General features: G+C 36.5%; 1 protein-coding gene across 1 annotated transcript; it reads right to left on the bottom strand.

The window, feature by feature from the left end:
• Positions 1-939: 939 nt before the first annotated feature.
• On the bottom strand, positions 940-12599 carry LOC116727582 (glucocorticoid-induced transcript 1 protein-like). Its single transcript, XM_032575092.1, has 8 exons — positions 11924-12599; positions 10176-10321; positions 8700-8801; positions 8314-8430; positions 6300-6428; positions 6056-6224; positions 4952-5114; positions 940-3630 (listed from the first exon to the last, which is right to left on the bottom strand). The coding sequence occupies exons 1-8, from the start codon at positions 12045-12047 to the stop codon at positions 3354-3356; spliced, it is 1227 nt and encodes a 408-aa protein (XP_032430983.1). The 5' UTR covers positions 12048-12599; the 3' UTR covers positions 940-3353.
• Positions 12600-19210: the final 6611 nt, after the last annotated feature.

Here is a 19210-nt window from a genome sequence, read left to right as displayed (position 1 = left end):
CGCCCGCGTGGGTCACGCACCAGCAGAGGGCGCTAAAGGGTCGGAGTTTGCATTTGCGTTGGGCCACATCTGCAAACTTTGGAGTCAACAGAAGTTATAGTAACTAGTTTTCATTTTACATCAGTACAGAAGAGACCAAGTCAGGGGTGTCCAAAGTGTGGCCCAGGGGCCTTTGGTGGCCCTAAGACTGATTTTGTGCAGCCCCCTCAAACTGCAATTCAAAAGTGATACAAGTTTTTAATACGGGTTAAATAATTACCAACATAATTTTCTGACAAAACATTCATATTTTTATAGTCAAGCTTTAAAAGAAAATATTAAACCACATTTATCCAGAGACTTTTTCTGAAAAAAAAAAACAAAACAAATTAGCTTTTTTTTTATTAAACTTGGATAAATATAGCAAGAGTTTTTAAAGAAAGTGACCAAAATTCTGTTATTACTGAAAATAAAGTCATTCAATCAAGAGAAAAAAAGTCCAAACTACAAGACTTTCTTTAAATATAAGAAATGTGCAAAATCTACAATCATGTAATCATAGAGAGAGAAAAAAGTAGCAAGTAGTAAATTTCTGCCAAAAAATATCAGAAATTTATAAATTAATCTCAGAAATTTTCTACTAAAAATTTAGAAATTTCTGAGTTTCAAATGTTGAAAATGTTTTGACTTTTGAAAGTTTTTTCTAGAAAATTTCTGAGATTAATCATTAAACTTCTGAAGTATTTGGAATAAATCTACTCCACCTTTTACTTTATTTTATTTTTTTTATTTACAACTTCCCTCATCCCTGTCAACTTTTGGATTGACAATAAATATCCATTTTGAAAAACTGAAAATGAGAAAAAATGGGCTACTTTATATCGATTCAAGGTTGCTTTTTTGTATTTTTTTAACAGATGTGGTAAAAAGTTTGAAGTGGATAAATGACAGAAACCAGAGTTTATTGTCACACTATATTTATGTGGACAGGACACAGAACCTGAGAAAACAGCAAATTCCCAACATCCAAACAGAAAGGAAGCATTTTATATCAAATGGGAAAAGAACAATTCTATTCTGTATTTTTAATAATAATAATAACAATAAAAAAAAACCTACAAGTTAGTGAAAAGATCAATCAAGTCTCCATCACCATGCTCACTAACACACACACGCCCACACACACACACACACACACAAATCTGTCAGACATTTTACCCAGAAATGTGTAAAAAGTGGAAAAAAACCAAACATCCTCTCCTGGAAGTGCATAAAACTCCACCTGATGATGAAAAACCTGCCACAAACAAACATCAACAAAACTAGAAATAACAGGATTTTTTTTCTTTTTACTTTTAGCTTATGCTGCAGGTAACTGATAAAGACGTACAAAATGCACTTTACTACTCTTAAGATTTACAATGAAGTACAAAAGGTATGAATGTAAAAAAACAAAAGAAAACAACAAAGAATTGCAACTCAAAGGTAACAGTTCAATCTGTGCAAACTTGTCTACCGGAAATAAAACTAGTTGATCGACTTGTCAGCTTGGCAGAACGAAAACATATCAAAGCAAACATTAAAGGCGACACATCTATACCACTAAAACTGGTTAGGTAGTCAACTAGGCCGTGAAACCTCAAAACTATCAACATAGTGTCAAAAACACACCCATCTGGTGTATTCTTGATACACCAACATCGAAAAACAACATCTTTAACTACTAACTCACATATTTTTACAAAAACAACAAACTACCTTAAAGCAGGAAGTGAAGCTCTTGGGTATAAATGCTACCCAACTCCAACAAACGGAAATTTCCCTTCAGTCTAGTAGAATAAAACAAAAAAAGTGATTTCATTGTCTTCTCTTGAGTCAAGCAAAGATTACCAGCTGATTTGTCATGCACTAGCAACATCCAGTTACACATAAATATCTTTGAATACCTAAAACAAGGAAGAAAACTCATTTTAATAAGAGGTGAGTGTTCTCAGAAGACCTAGACTCCTGATATTTTGGACAAACATAAAAAAAGAGGAGGATCTAGGCAGGAAGTGAAGCTAGTAAAGTCAAAGCTCTGTTGTATGTTTTTTTTTTTGGCCATAAATTTCTTTGGAAAATAAAACTGATTGACCCCAATTTAAATGTTTTGAGTTTCTGGAAGCAAATTGTAGCTTATAAAGTCTTTCCTTTGGGTTTCGACGGAGCTCAGAAGTGTTCATACCCCTGGTAAAATGTTGTTTTTTAAAGGAAATTCTGATAAATAATCAAAACTTTCCACTTTTAATGCGACATATTCTGAACTGATCTGTTGAAGAGCAAAGATTTTGGGGGAAAAAGCAGCAATAACCTCTTGTTTTAATTGCGTTCAGATTATCTACCATCTTTCTAGTGAATCTGGTAGCTAAAGTCAGAAAAGCCTCGATGTTTAAAGGTACCAGTCATAAGAAGGCTACAAATAAAATTCCTCAGCATTATTTTCCATAGCATCTCACCATGAGAAATGTATCCAAAAACAAAACGTGAACCCGTCAGGAAGACCACAGCAGCACTGATTCTATATCAGACGATATATTCTATTATCCATATATCTAGACTAAGAAGAAGGGACTCGAGAGAGAATTCCCTAACGAGATAAACATGGTGGTGGCATCATTATGCTGTGGGCTTGTTTAATTTTCTTGCTAATGGTGGATACATTTCTGAAAACTTTCATGAATTTTTACACAAAACCTTCAGGATTTCTGCTAGAAAATAAAAATTTGAAGTCCAAACATACAGTTAAGCACAAAATTATTGTATCGAATTATTATATTATTTTAATTTTACTGGGATGTGGATGTAAAATGAATGTTTTTGAAGCCGAGACTCACAAAGCGATTATTGAGAAGGATATAACTAATATGCAACACAATTTTTAATACAAATTTAAATAAATACAGCTATATTATTATATATTTTTAATACAAAACTCATTTTACAGTTTTATCATGTTGAGAAATAACATTTTGGTTTAAGGTGAGACTTAAAATCCAAATACGTCACGAAATATGAATAATTCGGGGCTAAAAGGTACATCTGCAAACACAAATGAATGAATTTGGATTAAAATTAGAGTTAAATTTGACTGAAAGTGCAATGGACTAAGGGAAGAAGTCACAATAAAAGGTGGAAAGACTTGATTTGTCAGGAAAAATACCTGAAATTTCACCAGGGGTGTTCACACTACCATGTCATTTATTTGCCCCTCCTCCAGAGTTATTTATAAATCAGATTATTTTATAACTAAAGAAGAAGAGCAGTTCAAACACACCTGTCCTGGTCCAGGTAAACATTTGCATCATCATTTTCACAGAAAAGAGCTGCAGCTGTGATCAGAAGGCGAGCGCCTCTCCCGATGCGTCTCCCAGCACGGCGGAGGCGGCGGCCGGATCCGGAGAGGCGCCGCGGTTCCCGGCGGACGGCGTGCCCTGGCCGGAGCAGTTCCCGACGGGAGAGACTGTGAGGCTGCGGATCAGCAGGTCCATGGAGGGGAACAGGGGCTTCAGCAGGCTGACGGGGCAGAAGGCCGAGCCGCCGTGGGGGGTGAAGTTCACCTTGTTGGGGTCGGGGCAGGAGGAGACCGGGGCCTCCTTGTGGTGGTGTGAGATACTGCAGGAGAGACCAGGACTTAGAGTTTGGATCGAGGTTATCATCGTTAACTAAACAATTTAACTGGAACATACTGGAGGAAAACTATAACTTTTATAAAACCAACTAAAACATACTGAAATTATAGCGATAACATTTTTATTAGTATATTTATTAGCCTTTCAAACTGATGTGAAATTAATTTTAGTTTACGCCAGCTGTTGGTAAATTATAGCGATACATTTTCCTCCTGGTGGCAAAATGACGATGTGAGAAAACACCAGAGTTGGGTAGTAACTAGTTACATTTACTCAGTTACATTTGGGAGTGTTTTTACTTTCACTTGAGTAATTTTATGATTAATAATCTTATTAGTAACTCAGTACTTGAGTAAACATTTCACCAAATACTCTTTTACTCTTGAGTAATTTCTTTGATACTTTTTACTTTTACTTAAAGTAAAAGTAAATGTTGAAGTAGTGCTGCTCTTACTTGAGGACAATTTTTGGATACTCTACCCAAACCCGCTTGGTTGCTTAGCAATAAATCAATACATTTTTTGAAAATAGTAATTTCTGTTGAGTATTTGTTACCCAATCACAATACCATACGTCGAACCTTTAGAATTTTGCACGTACAATTAAACCAAAGTATGAAAAAACTAAAACTACTATTATTACTACTGAAAACTAAACAAAATGTAACAAATGAACAGAATTACACAATCAAACTAAACTACAATAAAAAAAAACTAAAACTTTTATAATTTTGTTTTGGATTCATGAATGCACAGATTACCAACAGATTACCAAGTTATGAGCAATGTGCCTGAAAAAAGAGCTAAATGTCGTCACTGTAAACCAGAAGCTGTTAGTTTAACTCATGAGTCCGAGGGAGTGAGAGACTAAAACCAAGACAAACGGGAATGAAAACGCAGCTTCACTCCCTATTAGTGATTTTACTCCTAATAAGTTTCAACAGTTCAGCTCATTTTCAGCCAATAATGCAAAACAATTTCCACACATCATGAAAAGTGGATGTGAAACTAGATATTCTCCCAGGCGGAGCAGGAACTACGATAAAATATTTTTTTCAGTTTATGTACATAAATAAATAACAAAAAAATTATCTAATTTTACGTTTCTCATCAGAAAAGATCGACGTGTCAGACTCATCTGAATCCTAAACCGTTTCTGTTAAAGCATCAAATAACAATCCTGCAGGTGGAACAGGTGGTTTTATCAATACATTCTGCTACAAGCGGCCCTTTCAGTACATTTGTGATCTTGATGTTGCCTGAAACTAAGATTATCTGGACGTCCCTGCAGCAGCAGAACGGTACCTGAACTCCTCCCAGACTCGGACCTTCTCGCAGCCCTCTGGAGGTTCTCGCTGGAAGCAGAAGCTTTTGTTGAGTCCTGGAGAGGAGGAGATTTGTGGCGGCTGGCTGAGCTCGGCCTCGCTTTGGGAGGACACTGGAGACAGCGGACATTTCTCTACTGAGCCTGAAACAAAAAGGAAAAAAATGCATATAAAGTATTTGTTTGCTGCTTTATTAAAGGAGACATATCAGTCTTCCTTCAACAGGTTAGGATGAGTTTATACAAAACAGTTTCATCATATTTTTTGGTCAAAATCATTCTTAGATAATGAGAATTTAGTCCTTTGAGTGAATGAGCTGTTTTAGGGCTCTGTCTCTTTAAATCCAAACAAACTACTTCTGGCCACATTTACATTCGCATCTGAAAATGGCTGCAAACAGATTCGTAATTATACAACCGTACATCTTTGAAAAGCAGAAGTGGTGCCTCCTGCACAACCAACAAGAATACAGCAAGTACTTCCTGGACGGTAAGTCAACTACAAAACACTTGTCTTTTCCAGCAGCCATTGTACAGCACATACAGGGGTAAAACCAGACGACCAAATGTGACTAGTTGCATAACAAATTAAAATGTATTGTTTTTCTCTACCAAAAGCTGGATGACAAAAGTCTTCAGTTTGGTGCTTTTGTCTCAATTATCCCTTTTTTTGTTTAAAGATATTTCAGAATTAATTTTATTTGTTGTTTTATTTATTTTTGGACAATTAAAATGTCTTCCATTTCCAGCGTTAAATGTTCATTGCAATTGAAAGTTCATTGATCTTTGAGAATGTATTCTTGATTTATTTTGCCAGTATATTACTTGAAAATGTTCTCAAAACAACAATAGTATCTTTTATCGCAATAACTTCTTGGTCAGTTTATTGTCCAGTAAAATTTGTCATTGCGACAGGCTTAGTGAGCGTCGAATGAGAGTTCAGGTTTTTGAAACGGCTCGTTTTCCAGACACCAAAGAAACATTAACTTATTTTTAAGCGCTTGGGTTGATTTTAGAAGCCAAATGCAAGTACAAAAACATCCAAAATGTGGATTTATTTTGCATAATAAACTACATAAACTAGCCTTGGTGAGGGTCCAGAGGAGCATCTAGAGCGTTAGATGGAGGTGAGGTGCAGGGGGAGGAGCAGTTGGAGGAGGAGGAGAGGGGTGTGGTGGCGCGGTCGCTCTGCGAACCGCTGCTGCAGCTGTGCAGAGGCACCGGAGCGCGGTGACCGTCTGGAACTTCGAGCAGCTGACGAGAAGGAGAACAAAATAAATCAGGCATCACTGTGATTTTCTGAAGACAGAAGACATGAGAGACACCTACCCTGTGCTGTGGGGGAGGAGACTGGCTGATGAACATGCCCTCCAGCTCCTGGTTGAGGCCCTCCACGCTGCAGCGCAGGCGGGGAACCAGAGTAGACAGAGGCGAGAGGGGGATGGGAACCGGCTGGGTCTGAGGACACAAACACGTTCCACTTAACTTTTAGTTCAAAACATTTTAAAGGCAGCTCCTGACTTCAGTTCAACAACCACACACATTACCAGTTCAGCTATTTGATATAAATGAATCAGTCAAGTTTATTTGCAAAACACATTTCAGCAACAAGGCAGTTCAAAGTGCGTTATGTCATAAAAACACACAAAAAATGCAAAGTTATAAAACACAACCAATAATTGTCAAGTGCCGTCAATCACATGGAAATGTGATCGACATTTATAATGTTTCGACTCTACACAGGTGGCTTTATAGTCTCGATTTAAAGGAACTCATCTGCAGACTCGGCTCCGCCCCCTAGTCTCTTAGCTCCGCCCATGTAAACATTTAAATATATGAGATGAGACTATTTTAACTTCTACTCATATCTATAAGTTATAAAAAATACTTACTACAAACTAAATCTAATCCTGCTGCACCCTTCTGTACACAAATTTGGACCAGAACTGGATCATCAACAGGACAATGAACCCCTGTCCTTCTGCTGCAAGGAACTGAAATGTAGCCGAGTTGTAAAGAAGAGAAAGAGGAGAAAATTCCTTCTCAACATTGTAAACGACTGAAGCATCCAGAACACCAGCTAATGTTGCTAGTGGTTGTTCGTCATTTTCCCCGTGTCGAAAAAATTCATTCTTTCATCTTTCAGAAAGAGATAATGAAAGGTCTCACACTAACATGTCCACATCCAATAAGGTCAAAAGTCCAGAAAAAGAAAAACTCAATCCATATACCCAATATCTGATATTAAACTCTAGGAAATTGTTCAATTTAATCAGAAATTCTGCTTAAAAAATTGATAAGCTTAATAGCTTTTCATGCAATTAAGCCAATTTCTTCAGTGTAAATAAAATTTCACGATTTACAAAAAAAAAAGTACAGATTTAAATGGAAGGGGTGAGAAGGGATTGCAGAATGAATGTGACATTTTATTGACTGGATTTCTAAGCCACGCCCCTTTGGTTCCGCAATCCCAGCTTCTCATTATTGAGTGCTTGGTCACAGTATACTCAAAAGATGTGAAAAAAAACAGAAAAACTGATTTGCAACAGGCGCTGCTGCACACATATTGCTGAACTTTGAAAAGGGGGGTAGGAATGAAAAACTTTAAAAACCCAGAGAACTGGGTTTGAGAAAGTTGTTATGCTCCAAATTACACTTGACCTAAAAAAAACTTGTTGCTTAATTTTTCTAACGGATTAACTGACTCGGCTAGAAAAACTCTTCAGTGAACAAGCATCCAACTCTGCTAAGCATCTTTGCACAGGAAGGAGTTTGCTGAGATGCTAGGCTAATGCTAGCTTGTTTCCTCTCGGATTTGGTACGACTTGTTGATAATTCAGCTCATATTAATGTTTCCTTTGTGAGCATGCAGAATTTAAAGAAACAACACTTCTGTTGCATCAGAATCTAAACGCTATGCTTTAATTTACAAATTGTTGTTATGAAAATGTGCGTTTTTGGGTCTTTCCCACAACAATAAGTCACAAAATGAGCCTAGAATGACTGCCTTTGTTGCTCTAAAATAGCCAGTATAAACTACGAACTGATTTTATTTTAAACAATTGTGGCCACAAGCCTCAAAAACCAAATCAAGCGTGCAATTATCATACACTACAAAATGACCAGCTGTGCTCAAAAGCAGAACTATGTCTTTCTTCCTAAGAAGAAGAAGCACATGTGATGTAGTGATCTTCCTGTTGCTTCAGTGTTTTAATTCAGTCACTTCCTGTAAATAGTTGCACACTTGATGTATAAATTCAAAAATTGGACACAGACAGTCGTAGTAGAAGACTATGAAGTCTCAATGGGCCCCTGTGTTTGTTTGATGATGGTGGTAAAGTACCTGAGTTGCTCCTAGGCTACAGCTCCCATGAGGACAACAACACTGACGATCTTTGTCATGCACCCCAGAGGCTGCAGGCTTGCTGCCCTGCTGCAGTTGTTGTTTCAGTTTGGCAATCTGCAAAATAACACAGGTTACAGCCAAGCACATTTGTGCATACGTCGGCATTAATAGCTTTAGTCATGCATGTTAAAAAAAAAAAAAAATCATTTGCAAATAACAGCTGAAATATGCTGTAACCAGATTTTCATGTGCATGTAGGTGAGAAAACAGGAAGTTTCCAAGCAGCAGATGAGATCACAGCTCAGAAAAGTTAGTTTTTTTAATGAGCTTGGCCACTTGAATCCAGAGTTATAACCTGCTGAGGAATAAAAGCAGAAACTGACCTCTCGAAGATGCTCAGCGCTGCCCCACGATGCCGAGCGTCTGTGGCTGCCGCTGTTGCTAGCTCGCCTGCTCCTGGACTTCTCCACCCATGACTCCGGAGTCTACAGATAAAAACAACAGAAAAAGGTTTTTAATGTGAATTTTTAGCTCAGATCATCACATCATGTGAGTCTGGCCAAAAAAACAGCGACAAGAATAAACCTCACGTAACATCAAAACCTCTGGTTTGGATCACACAGATAAGGTGGTTTTATTTCGTTCTTGGCTTGATATTTTAAACAGCTAACACCCACAGATATGTTCTTCACACTTCTAGAAGAGCAAAAGAGCAGGAGAAACTGAAAAACAGAGCGAGTGGAGGATGTGGGCAACCGAAGACCAGTGGCGAGGCCCTGCACACACGGAGCAGAGAGGATGGGTGCAGCCAGAACAGCCTCATCAGCTGACTTCAGTCACTGTTCTCATGGCTGTGGTTCACACTATGTAATAGCTGTGCAAGCACCGGACACTCCCTCCCCCTCTCCTTCCACTCACGTCTCACTTCTATCTTTGCAGAAAACTGCAGGGTAATAAATAGACACCATGACTCAAGCCTACTCAAACAAAACTAAACTGTAAATTCATGCAGAGCTTTAACAAAATTGTGATAAACTCATTTCTCTGACTCACTTTTAAACTCGTAAAATAACAAATGCTGCAGAAGTTGTGTGGTAAATGATAATATTGTCATTCTGAGACCGTTTTCAACTAAAAATAGAAACATATTGACGCAACTGTAACCTGGAAAATATTTCAAATGTACAAACTGAACAAACAAAACAACATTAGTTAAAATGGTTTATTAAGACTCAATAACCAAAACTGCATTAAAAAAAATATTAACAATAATAATAATTCAGACAAAAGTGGCAGGAAGTGCAAACTAGCTAGTTCTTCTTACTGGGTGTCAAATGTAGCAATAAATCCATTAATCGCATTATAAATTAAAACAAGATCAATAATTTCCATTTGCATTATTTGTTTGCTTTTTTTAAATTTTCTCTCTCTTATCAAAAACTGGATGACAAAAGTTTTTATTTTGGTGCTTTGGTCTCAAACAGCCTTTTTTTGAAGGATAATTTTGTTTACAGAGACTACAGTATATTTGTTGTTAATTTTTGATATTTAAAATGTCTTCCAGTTCCAGAGTTAAATGTTCTCTAGATTTTAAAGTTCATTGATCTTTGAGAATGTGTCATTGCCATTATATTAATTGAAAATGATCTCAAAAACAACAATATTATCGTTTATCGCAATAACTTCTAGGACGATTTATCGTCCAGTAAGATTTATCGTGACAGGCCGAGTTTCAAAATGGAGGCTTTTTGTTGATACTAAAGGGAAGCTTCTCTTTAACGAATGGAAATTATCACGGTAATGTTAATTTACTATGCGATTAGTCGATTTATTGCTGATTAACTCCATTTATAGCATACCTGGGTTGATTTGTCCTTGCAGGACGGACCGCAGTGGACTTCTGGTTCTTTCGGCCAGTGTCCCTGCAGATATGGCCCGATGATGGCGTCCAGCGACATCGTCCGTCTCATCCCCGAGCTCAGCTGGTGCAGCCTGGGCTTTCCTGCTACAAACGTTGCAGAAAAACATAATGCATTTTTAAAAAAGGCAAGCAGGTTAGACATTTTGTATCAGAAATTCATGTTTTCATTTAAACATCCGGTTTTGTAAGGGACTCTGAGTATTTTGGAATAAATCTGGACAACGAAACTGACCATTTTATTCTTCAAAAAAGATAAATATTTAAGTTCCTTCTATGAAAATCTGCATCTCAATTTCCTCATCAAAACGACCGTTGTTCTTTAAGGACATCAAAACTTTTCACAGAAACATCGCCAATATTTAATCAATTATTTCGTAGACCTATGGATGTTGCACATGGTTTTACAGCACTGCCCCTCCCCTGCCTGTTGCTGCTAAAGCTACTGAACTGCACTGCCAAGAAACAGATTATAAAACCAGACAGTCATGGTGTGAAAACTGAACGAACCCCACCCACTGAGGTTACACAGGTTGACCCAGCAAATATCAGTTTGTTACATTAATAATGTTACACTATTAAAAAAAACACATATCAGCTCTTATTTTAAATTCATGCATACAAAAGAACAAATCGATGTTTAAAACTGTAATAACTAACATGCTATGTACAATTACTGCTTTCCTGTTTCAAATAAAAGCCATTTTAAAAAAACTTTTGGTGTAGCTATTTATTCTGGTAGTCATAACTAAATATAGTGCTACTGGGTTAAAAACCACCTCATGAATACATTCAATCAGGCAGGAAAGGGGTTTGTGAAACTGCAGTAACCTTTAAGTTCGGTAACCTTCTGCCCTTTTGGAGGAGAATGAAACTTCTCCAGATCAGAAAACAAATTAAGAATTTATTTTGCAAATAGAAAAATCACATCCAGACTCTCAGTACATGTTACGCACTTCCTATTTGTTTACCTAATATTTAACGCAACATTAAGAACCTAAAATAACTAAATGCATTTTATAACTAATTGTTTTGTAAGAAGCCCATTAGTGTTTGATTATTGATATAATTTTATTTCTTCCTACGCGGTACCACACTGGGTGTTTTGTTAACAGTGGTGTGCAACAAACTTTCACAATAAACAACATCAGCTAATAATAAACAAGTTAAAAAACATATAGACCTTCTTTAAAATAAAATTAGGTGCATTTCCACAACAGAATCATACTAAAAGTACCACCAATATTTTTTAAATCAATATTTTTCACAAATGTCAACTTTCTTGACTCGTTTTGCTTCACTTTAAAGCGTAAAAATAGATATAAAATGGTGGTTGTTTAAAAAGTATAACGTTTCCTCCAGTAGACATTTATTCAAATTGTAAGTCGCCCTTTTGTCAAAACATTTGCAGCTCTTGACGAGTTTTATTCAGCTGTACTGAGAGCAAAGATGGCTCTGATCTAGAATTACAGATCGTGTCCAGATTACAGATAAATAAGTCAAAAATATTGTACATTTAAAGCATTAATTGTCTGGAGTAAGTTTCCTGTTAAAAAATTGATTTGGGGGACAAATATGACATCTTTCCAGAGTAAAAGTTGTATAAAAATCCTCGTCATTCTTGCCTGATTTGATGTTATATAAGTTTCTGTTTCCAGTCAGAGCTTAACAGGTGTTTTGAGTCCATACCTGACTTCCCATCCCTCCGGTTCGGTCGCGGCTTGCTGGCCAGCCTGAAGGGAACAGTCGCCTTGAGGGGCTGCGGACCCAGAGAGCCGGGCCGGGGATGTCCAGGTCCACTTCGGCCGGACATGTCTGCGGGAACCAGCTTGAACTAATCACCTAAAAACTGGCAGCCCAGTTTCAGCTGTACGAGTTGGGCTGCTGCTCGTAGCTTGGCTAAAGTTACCCACTGCAGCTCTTCCTCCTGTAGTGATGATGATGATTACTCGAAACCGTTACAAAGTTCTCCCCTGAGCCGCACACATAGCTTTCACAGTGAATTAAAGAAGTTAACGTCACTCAGCTCGACATATAAACGTTTTATTGAGCAAGCGCCGTCGCTAGTGGTACTTTTTTTTGTTGTTGTTGACTTGGTCGTTTTCGAGTTAGCAGCCTAGCAAAGCAAAGTTTCTTTGTGAGGATGTTGAGATGTTTCACCCCTCTGTCGAACGAGGAAGCAGCGCTAGCTTAAAAAAAAGTCACCCTAACGTCAACTCCTCCGTCTTCAGAGCTCATTTACAGGCCTGTTTCATTATGTGTTTTTCGGGCCGAGGTGTGTTTTTGACGGCCTTGAAAGTTGCGAAAGTAGACGTGGTTCTCTTCCCCCTCCAGTGTTCTGGCTTTAATGGCAAACTCAAAACACTTCCACCGCAACCACGCTGTAGTGGATTTAATTATGCCAAAGTTACACGCAGCTCTGACTTCTGATTGGCTGGTGGGGACTTGCTCTTGAACCCTATTGGTCAATGCCCCATCAATCCGTCAAATCTCAAACAATAAAATTTTCTGTCCCCGCCCCCATTCATACGTCGCATTAACAGATTTACTATGTTTAAAATCCCCCTAAATACTAAATTTTATGTTGTAAGGGCTGTAAATTCTCATTCTTATTGATACCCACCTCATTACAGATGAACAGACTGCTTTTAAAAAGGGAATAATTATGACTTCTGACAAGTATGTAAAACTACTAGCCAAACTCCTCTGTAAAATCAAACATTGAAGGGCATCTCATTAAATCAGTAGCACACATAGAGTTATAAAATCTCTATTTGTCAACATATTCCTTTCATTAAAAAACCCCATAAAATTCAGAGAATTGTTATTGTATTTAATTACTGACAATAGTTAGCTCCAGACCAATTAGCAGAGTCCCACAGTGACTGATAAAGAGCAGATCCTCATATTTGAGATTGTTGGTTTGTTGTGCCTCAAAATGTTTGCTGCAACCCTGATTTGAGGTTTTGTTAATGTGAATTTTCTGTCACAATAAAGGGTGGAAATTTCTTGCAGAACAATTAAACAAGAGCAAAGTGAAATCATTGTCACACTCAATTTCCATTTCATTTTATACATTTTCTTATTGTTTTTATTCATTTAATATAGATTTTATTGTTAATTCATTGCATAGAACAAAAGGCAGAGAAGCATAATAAAACACAAATATATGAAAACCAACAATCGATAAACACATGTACAATAAGTTGGTAATATGAAGAAGGCTATCTTTTAACAGCTTAACGCAGAAACCTGTACAGTAGTCTGGTTGTTGTGCATTTCATGTTAACTTTCAGAAAGTTCACGAAGAGGATGTGAGGAGTCTCTCATGGTTCAGTGCTCTGTACTTTCTCACTATATTCTGCAGAGCCTTGATGCAGAGCCATCAAGATTCAGTTGTTTCTCTTCTGGTCTCTTAGGAAAACAAGGGCACAGCTGGATTTTTAAAAAGTCTATCATTAAAAGCAAAATGAGAGAAAAAAATCTAAATGACAACATGAATCTGCAGGATTACTTGAGTACATTTTAGAGTACTTTTACCCAAAGGTGGGTAGAGTATCTAAACATTGTCCTCATGTAAGAATAGCACTACTTCAATGTAATTTTACTCAAGTAAAAGTAAAACATAACCATCTAAAAGAGTGAAAAGTATTTGGTAACAAAACTACTCAAGTACTGAGTAACTGATCAAATTATTAATTATTAGTATTTAAAAATAACACAAAGAGACGGACAAAAATGTAAAGTTAGGTGGAAAGGTTGGCATTTAAAAATGCCAAAATTTTTCTTCCTTAAAATTGTCATCTTAAGGAAGAAAATGACAATCATTCATATAAGTAACAAAAAATAACAAAATCAGGCAAATGAAAATGCTGCCAAATCAGTTTCTTTCAATAAATAACTGATGAAACTTTAACAAAAACTGCAGATGTGTGCCTGTCTGGTGAATTTGTTTGTTTTTTATCCAGTGGGTAGAGAATCCAGAAATTTTACTCAAGTAAGAGTAGCAATACTTCATAGTAAAATTACTCCAAGGTACAGCATAGTACAAATACCCCTAAAAGTAATTTTTTTCAAAAAACACCCAACTGTGCTTTTACCTAAATACAATGTTTGACTTTCTCCAAGATAACATATAATCAAAATATGTCTCCATCTTCTTCATTTGATCCTTTTTTCAACCAATAACTGCCAGCTGTGTGTGTGCATGTGGGTGTGTGGGTGTGTGTGGGTGCGTGCGTGTGTGTGTGTGTGTACCCTCTGTGTGGACTACGAAGCTGCTTTGGGTGGTGTGTGTGTGTGTGTGTGTGTGTGTGTGTCTATTAGCAGGACAGCGTGCTTTGTGTGAGATAAATGTCCTGCCTCTGTGTGAAAGGGAGTGCCATCGGCGGGGACAGGGGAAGAGGGCAAAAGATAACGTGACACCCTGCTGTCTCAAGCTGATCCCAGACCAGCGCCAAACCTCAACGCGTCCCCTCATCAAAACCGCGCAGATCCAAAATTGTGCCCTCCTCGAATGGATTCATGCCCCCTAACGCAAGAGATGACGGGTTTCCATTTGGCTTCGGGCGCTTGTTAGGGTATTATAATTAGCTAAAACGAGCAAAAACTGAAATGGAGAAAACATTTTTGTTTAACTGAAATAAATAAAAACGGTAATTCGTGAGGTAAAAATATAACTAACTGGAACTACATGGCGCGTTTATTTAACTAAAACATACTGATATTATAGCTATAATACCCTTCGTTTTCGTGTTTTCCACCACCTGTCATCTGTTTACGTCATCTGTCGGCAATTTACGGCACTCCATACCCCTCCTGGCGTGCCGCCGGGAGGGGTATGGAGTATTTAAGCTAGTCCGCTAACGCCACAGTCAGTTGGTTGTTCAACAATAACTAAATACAGTTTTAGAAAATTATACCTTCTGTTGATTATTCATGACCCAGTCATAAATATCTTTCAACGTTTTTTAATTCTGCTCCTAAAAATTAACCAAAGTATAAGAAAGTAGAACTATAACTAAAAATATTTAACTAATCATAAAAACTAGCAAGCACACTCTAAAAATTAAAACTAACTCAGTCAGTCACAACGAAATAAACTAAACTAAACTATAAAGAAAAACCTACCCAAGAATTGATGTCACACGTGCAAAGAAACAGAGACAAAGCCTGATAACTAAACTCAAACTCTTCACAAAACGCACTGGCATCCATTCATTTACAGCCAGGGAGCTAATTGGACAGTACGTCAATCAGGAATGCATGTCCCACATAAAGCATTTCCAACATTTACCAAAGAACCTTCAGCTAATGTTTGCTTAGCTCTATCTATTTGTCCGAGGTAATGGATAAATGAGCCTAACCTTTGACCTCACGTAAGCTAATTCAAACCTATCTGAAGGGAGACAAGACAAAGTTAGCTTTGCAAAGGGAAACTGTGAAACAAAAGTGGAGGAGGGGGGAAGATGGTGGCTTGGTGGGTTTCTTAATATTACAGTAAATGACACTTCATTGAGATTCTGTGGTGTGACTTTCATCTGGTGTTAAATCAACAGAATAACTTTGTCAGTGCTGTGAAAAAGAAGTTGAATCTCAAAGCAGTAAGATGAAAATTAACGCTAAAGTCTTCTGTGCAACAAAGAATCTTCATAATAATGAAGATTTTAGTCAAAATTAAAATGTTAAAACTTATAATAGTCATTCTGGGGGTTAGAACATCTCAGGGGGCTTCAGATACACTGCAAAAACACACATCTTACCAAGTATTTTTGGTCTAGTTTGAAAACCCATTCAGTGAGGCTGAATTAAATCAATTCTGCAAAGAAACGTGGACCAGAATTTCTTCATTGTGACACAAAAGAGTAATTTTCAGTTGTCATAAATGCTTCATATTTCTCATAGGATTGGATGACTTTCCTCATTGTCATAAATGAAACTTAACATCTAGTCAACAGAAAAACCCAAAAACTTACAAAGTAATGTCTAATTACTAGTGTAATTCTCTCAAATTAAGACAAAACTAACACATAAGTAACATTTCAGCAAGATATGAGTTTACTTTAAGTCAATAATTTCTTAATGTACATCAGACCAATTTCTAATGTGGGAAACTTTTTTCATGTTTATATTTGGTAGTTATTTACAGAAAAGAAATAGTAATAGGTCAGGAATTAACATCCTGAATAAAACGTGTGCTAGCTGCCTACAATGCAAAAAAATACAAATCTTACTAAGCATTTTTGGTGGAGTTTCTAGTGAAATATCTTAGCACACTTGAATTGAGACAAAACTAACATATAAGTAACTTTTCAACAAGATATAGGAGCAATATATATATTGTTGTAAGTCAATAATTCCTTGATATTGATGAAAGATGTGCTAATTCACCTGTAAAATGAAAAAAACAATGTGTGAAGTGAAATAATCTGCCAGCTCAACTCAAACTGGGTTGCTAAGAGACGGACTGGGTTTGGCAGGTGTTGCTAGGTAACGGCGAAGTGCCAGTTGATTGTTAAATAAGTGACATTAATCTTTCAGTGGAACTAGAACTTTTTCACACCAAAAAAGTTTTTAAAAACTCAGTATTCATTTTATTATTTTTATTTATGGCTAGACTTTCATCTCCAATCCATCCAACAAACTTTAGGAATAACCCCATAATCGAGAAACGTAAATCTATATCTGACAGTGAAATGCTTATTTGGAGGAACAACATGTACACACCAGCAATTACTGTTTCCAAAAAAAGGCAGTTTTTATTGCAGTTTTAAGTAATGTGACGATTTCCAGTTTTCAACCACACTGCATTAGATTGAAATGTTGATGGAGGAAAAAATTACAGCATCCTCCATTTTTACTGAACATGATGTTAAAGATGTGTAAAAAGTTTAAAATAAATTCACATCTTACTGCAGTAGCAAAATCCAACAGTGGATTTGATCACAATTATTCAATGGGGAAAGATAATGTTAAATTTGTTTCACAATTTAAATCACAACTTTCTGGTTTTGAGAGTTTTGCTTCAAGTGAAAATATCTAAGTTCACTTGAAATTAGACAAAAATAACTTACAAGTAACTGCTCAGTAAAATATAGGAGCCTTTTATGTCAATAATTGCTTGATATTGATGAAAAATGTACTGTTTGTATAAGTTCCACTTATAACAGGGCATTTTCCGCATATATTCATCCACTTTAAGGAATTATTGACTTAAAAAGCTCCTATATTTTGCTGAAATTTTACTTTTAAGTTAGTTTTGTCTTATTTCAAATGTACTAGAAAAAAACTGGATAAATATAAAGATAAACAATTGAAATTCACTGTTAAGCATGATGGAGGATCTGTGTGGAACTTTGTAATCACTGAATTTTTTAACTAAATGTTTCAAAACATATGCTACTTCAGTGAAATTTGACTTTATTTCCACCTTTTTTTTTTTCCATTTCTTTACCAGGTCTTACAAATAAGTACGGCGGGCATCATGAAAGTAGTCGGGAAATGAAAACAAAGGGAACAAAGGCACACAGACACGTGGCAGATTCACTAGTTCTCATCTACTCAAACTATTTCATCAAGCAGGTAGAAAAACACAAAGAAAACATTCATCCTGCATAGTCCCAAAGCATTTTGTCTTTTTATGCAACAGGTTTACCGAGGCAGACTGACATGTCCTAAAATCAGCAACTAATTGGATTATTACATACTTTCTCTGTTACATTTTAAATAATCTTCACCATAGATCACTTGTCTCATTGTAAAAAGCCTCAGCTCGCTCTGATCTCTGATAATATTGTACGTAACTATGGTAAAATGCTGCTTTTATATCCCAAAATGTTACAACAGCTGAGCCAGTCTGCCTGTTAGGCAACAGAGAGAAAACACAGACGGACTGATAAAGACACAGCGGACTCAATGGACAGGGATGCACGGTGATGACGGACGGTGATGTGGGACTTTATCTGCGTGAAGCGTAAACAGGCTCTGAAATGCAGTGGAGATGAAGACAGAGGCAGTACAGCAGCTATTTCTGCATCCATGTTGGAAAAGTTCAGGACATGCAGGATCCTCCTTCACTCAAGTTTGATTCAGGAGAGAGAGACGGGCTCAGAGCGTAAAGGTCAAGGGTCAGATGAAAGCGCACATCAGTGAGGTACGACGGCGTGCCATGGCAAGAGAGAAAGGAGAAGGTTTCTGAGAAAAAACTCCAAAAGTTTTAGATTAATCGCTGAAATTTTCTAGAAAAAAAAAAAAACAAGAAAAATTGTGAGCTCCGAAAGACTTCTGTAGTTTTGTGAGAAAAAAAATCACAAATTTTGAGAATAATCTCAGAATAATAAAAAAAATCGACGCTGGAAAAGTTGAAAATTTGCGAGAGAAAAACTCAGAAATTTTGGCATTAATCACTATATAAAATTTTGGAACTCGTCTCTTGGATTTTTTTTTTCAGTTTCAAAAGTCCAAAATTTACAACTTTTCAAATTCAGAAATGTTCATGTTTTTTTCAATAAAATTTCTGACATTCATCTCAAAATAACTGGGATTTTTTGGTAAATTTTCTACTTTTAAACTCAGAAAGTTCCACATTTTTTCTGCAAGATTTCTGAGATTTATCTGAAAATCTTTTACTTTTGCAGCTCAGAAATTTCTTTGATTTTCCTAACAAAATGTCTGAGATTGATCTCAAAATTTCAGAGTTTTTTTTTTTCTTGCAAAATTTTGACTTTTTCTCTGTTCTAGAAAATTTCTGAGAGGAAATCTCAAAATGTAAGAGTTTTTCCTCTCACAAATTTTCAACTTTTGGAGCTCAGGAATCTCCTTGTTTTATCCAGAATATTTCTGAGATTAATCTCAAAATTTCTGAATTATTTTCTCACAAACTTTTGACTTTTCAAACTCAGAAACTTGAAAGATTTTTCTGGAAAATTTGCAAGATTAATCTCAAAATAATAATAAAAAAAATCTTGCAAATTTTTG

This window comes from Xiphophorus hellerii, chromosome 10 (assembly GCF_003331165.1).
Source record: "Xiphophorus hellerii strain 12219 chromosome 10, Xiphophorus_hellerii-4.1, whole genome shotgun sequence".
Taxonomy (NCBI): domain Eukaryota; kingdom Metazoa; phylum Chordata; class Actinopteri; order Cyprinodontiformes; family Poeciliidae; genus Xiphophorus; species Xiphophorus hellerii.
This window is presented reverse-complemented; position numbering and strand designations above follow the sequence as displayed.

Bases quoted from the DNA above. Each gene is read 5' to 3' on its own strand.
- LOC116727582 (XM_032575092.1), bottom strand. From the start codon at position 12,047: ATGTCCGGCCGAAGTGGACCTGGACATCCCCGGCCCGGCTCTCTGGGT. The intron at 8,431-8,699 runs GTCAGTTTCTGC...GTTATTTTGCAG, and splicing joins GCGCTGAGCATCTTCGAGAG to ATTGCCAAACTGAAACAACA. The intron at 3,631-4,951 runs GTACCGTTCTGC...TCTCTCCTGCAG, and splicing joins CGAGTCTGGGAGGAGTTCAG to TATCTCACACCACCACAAGG.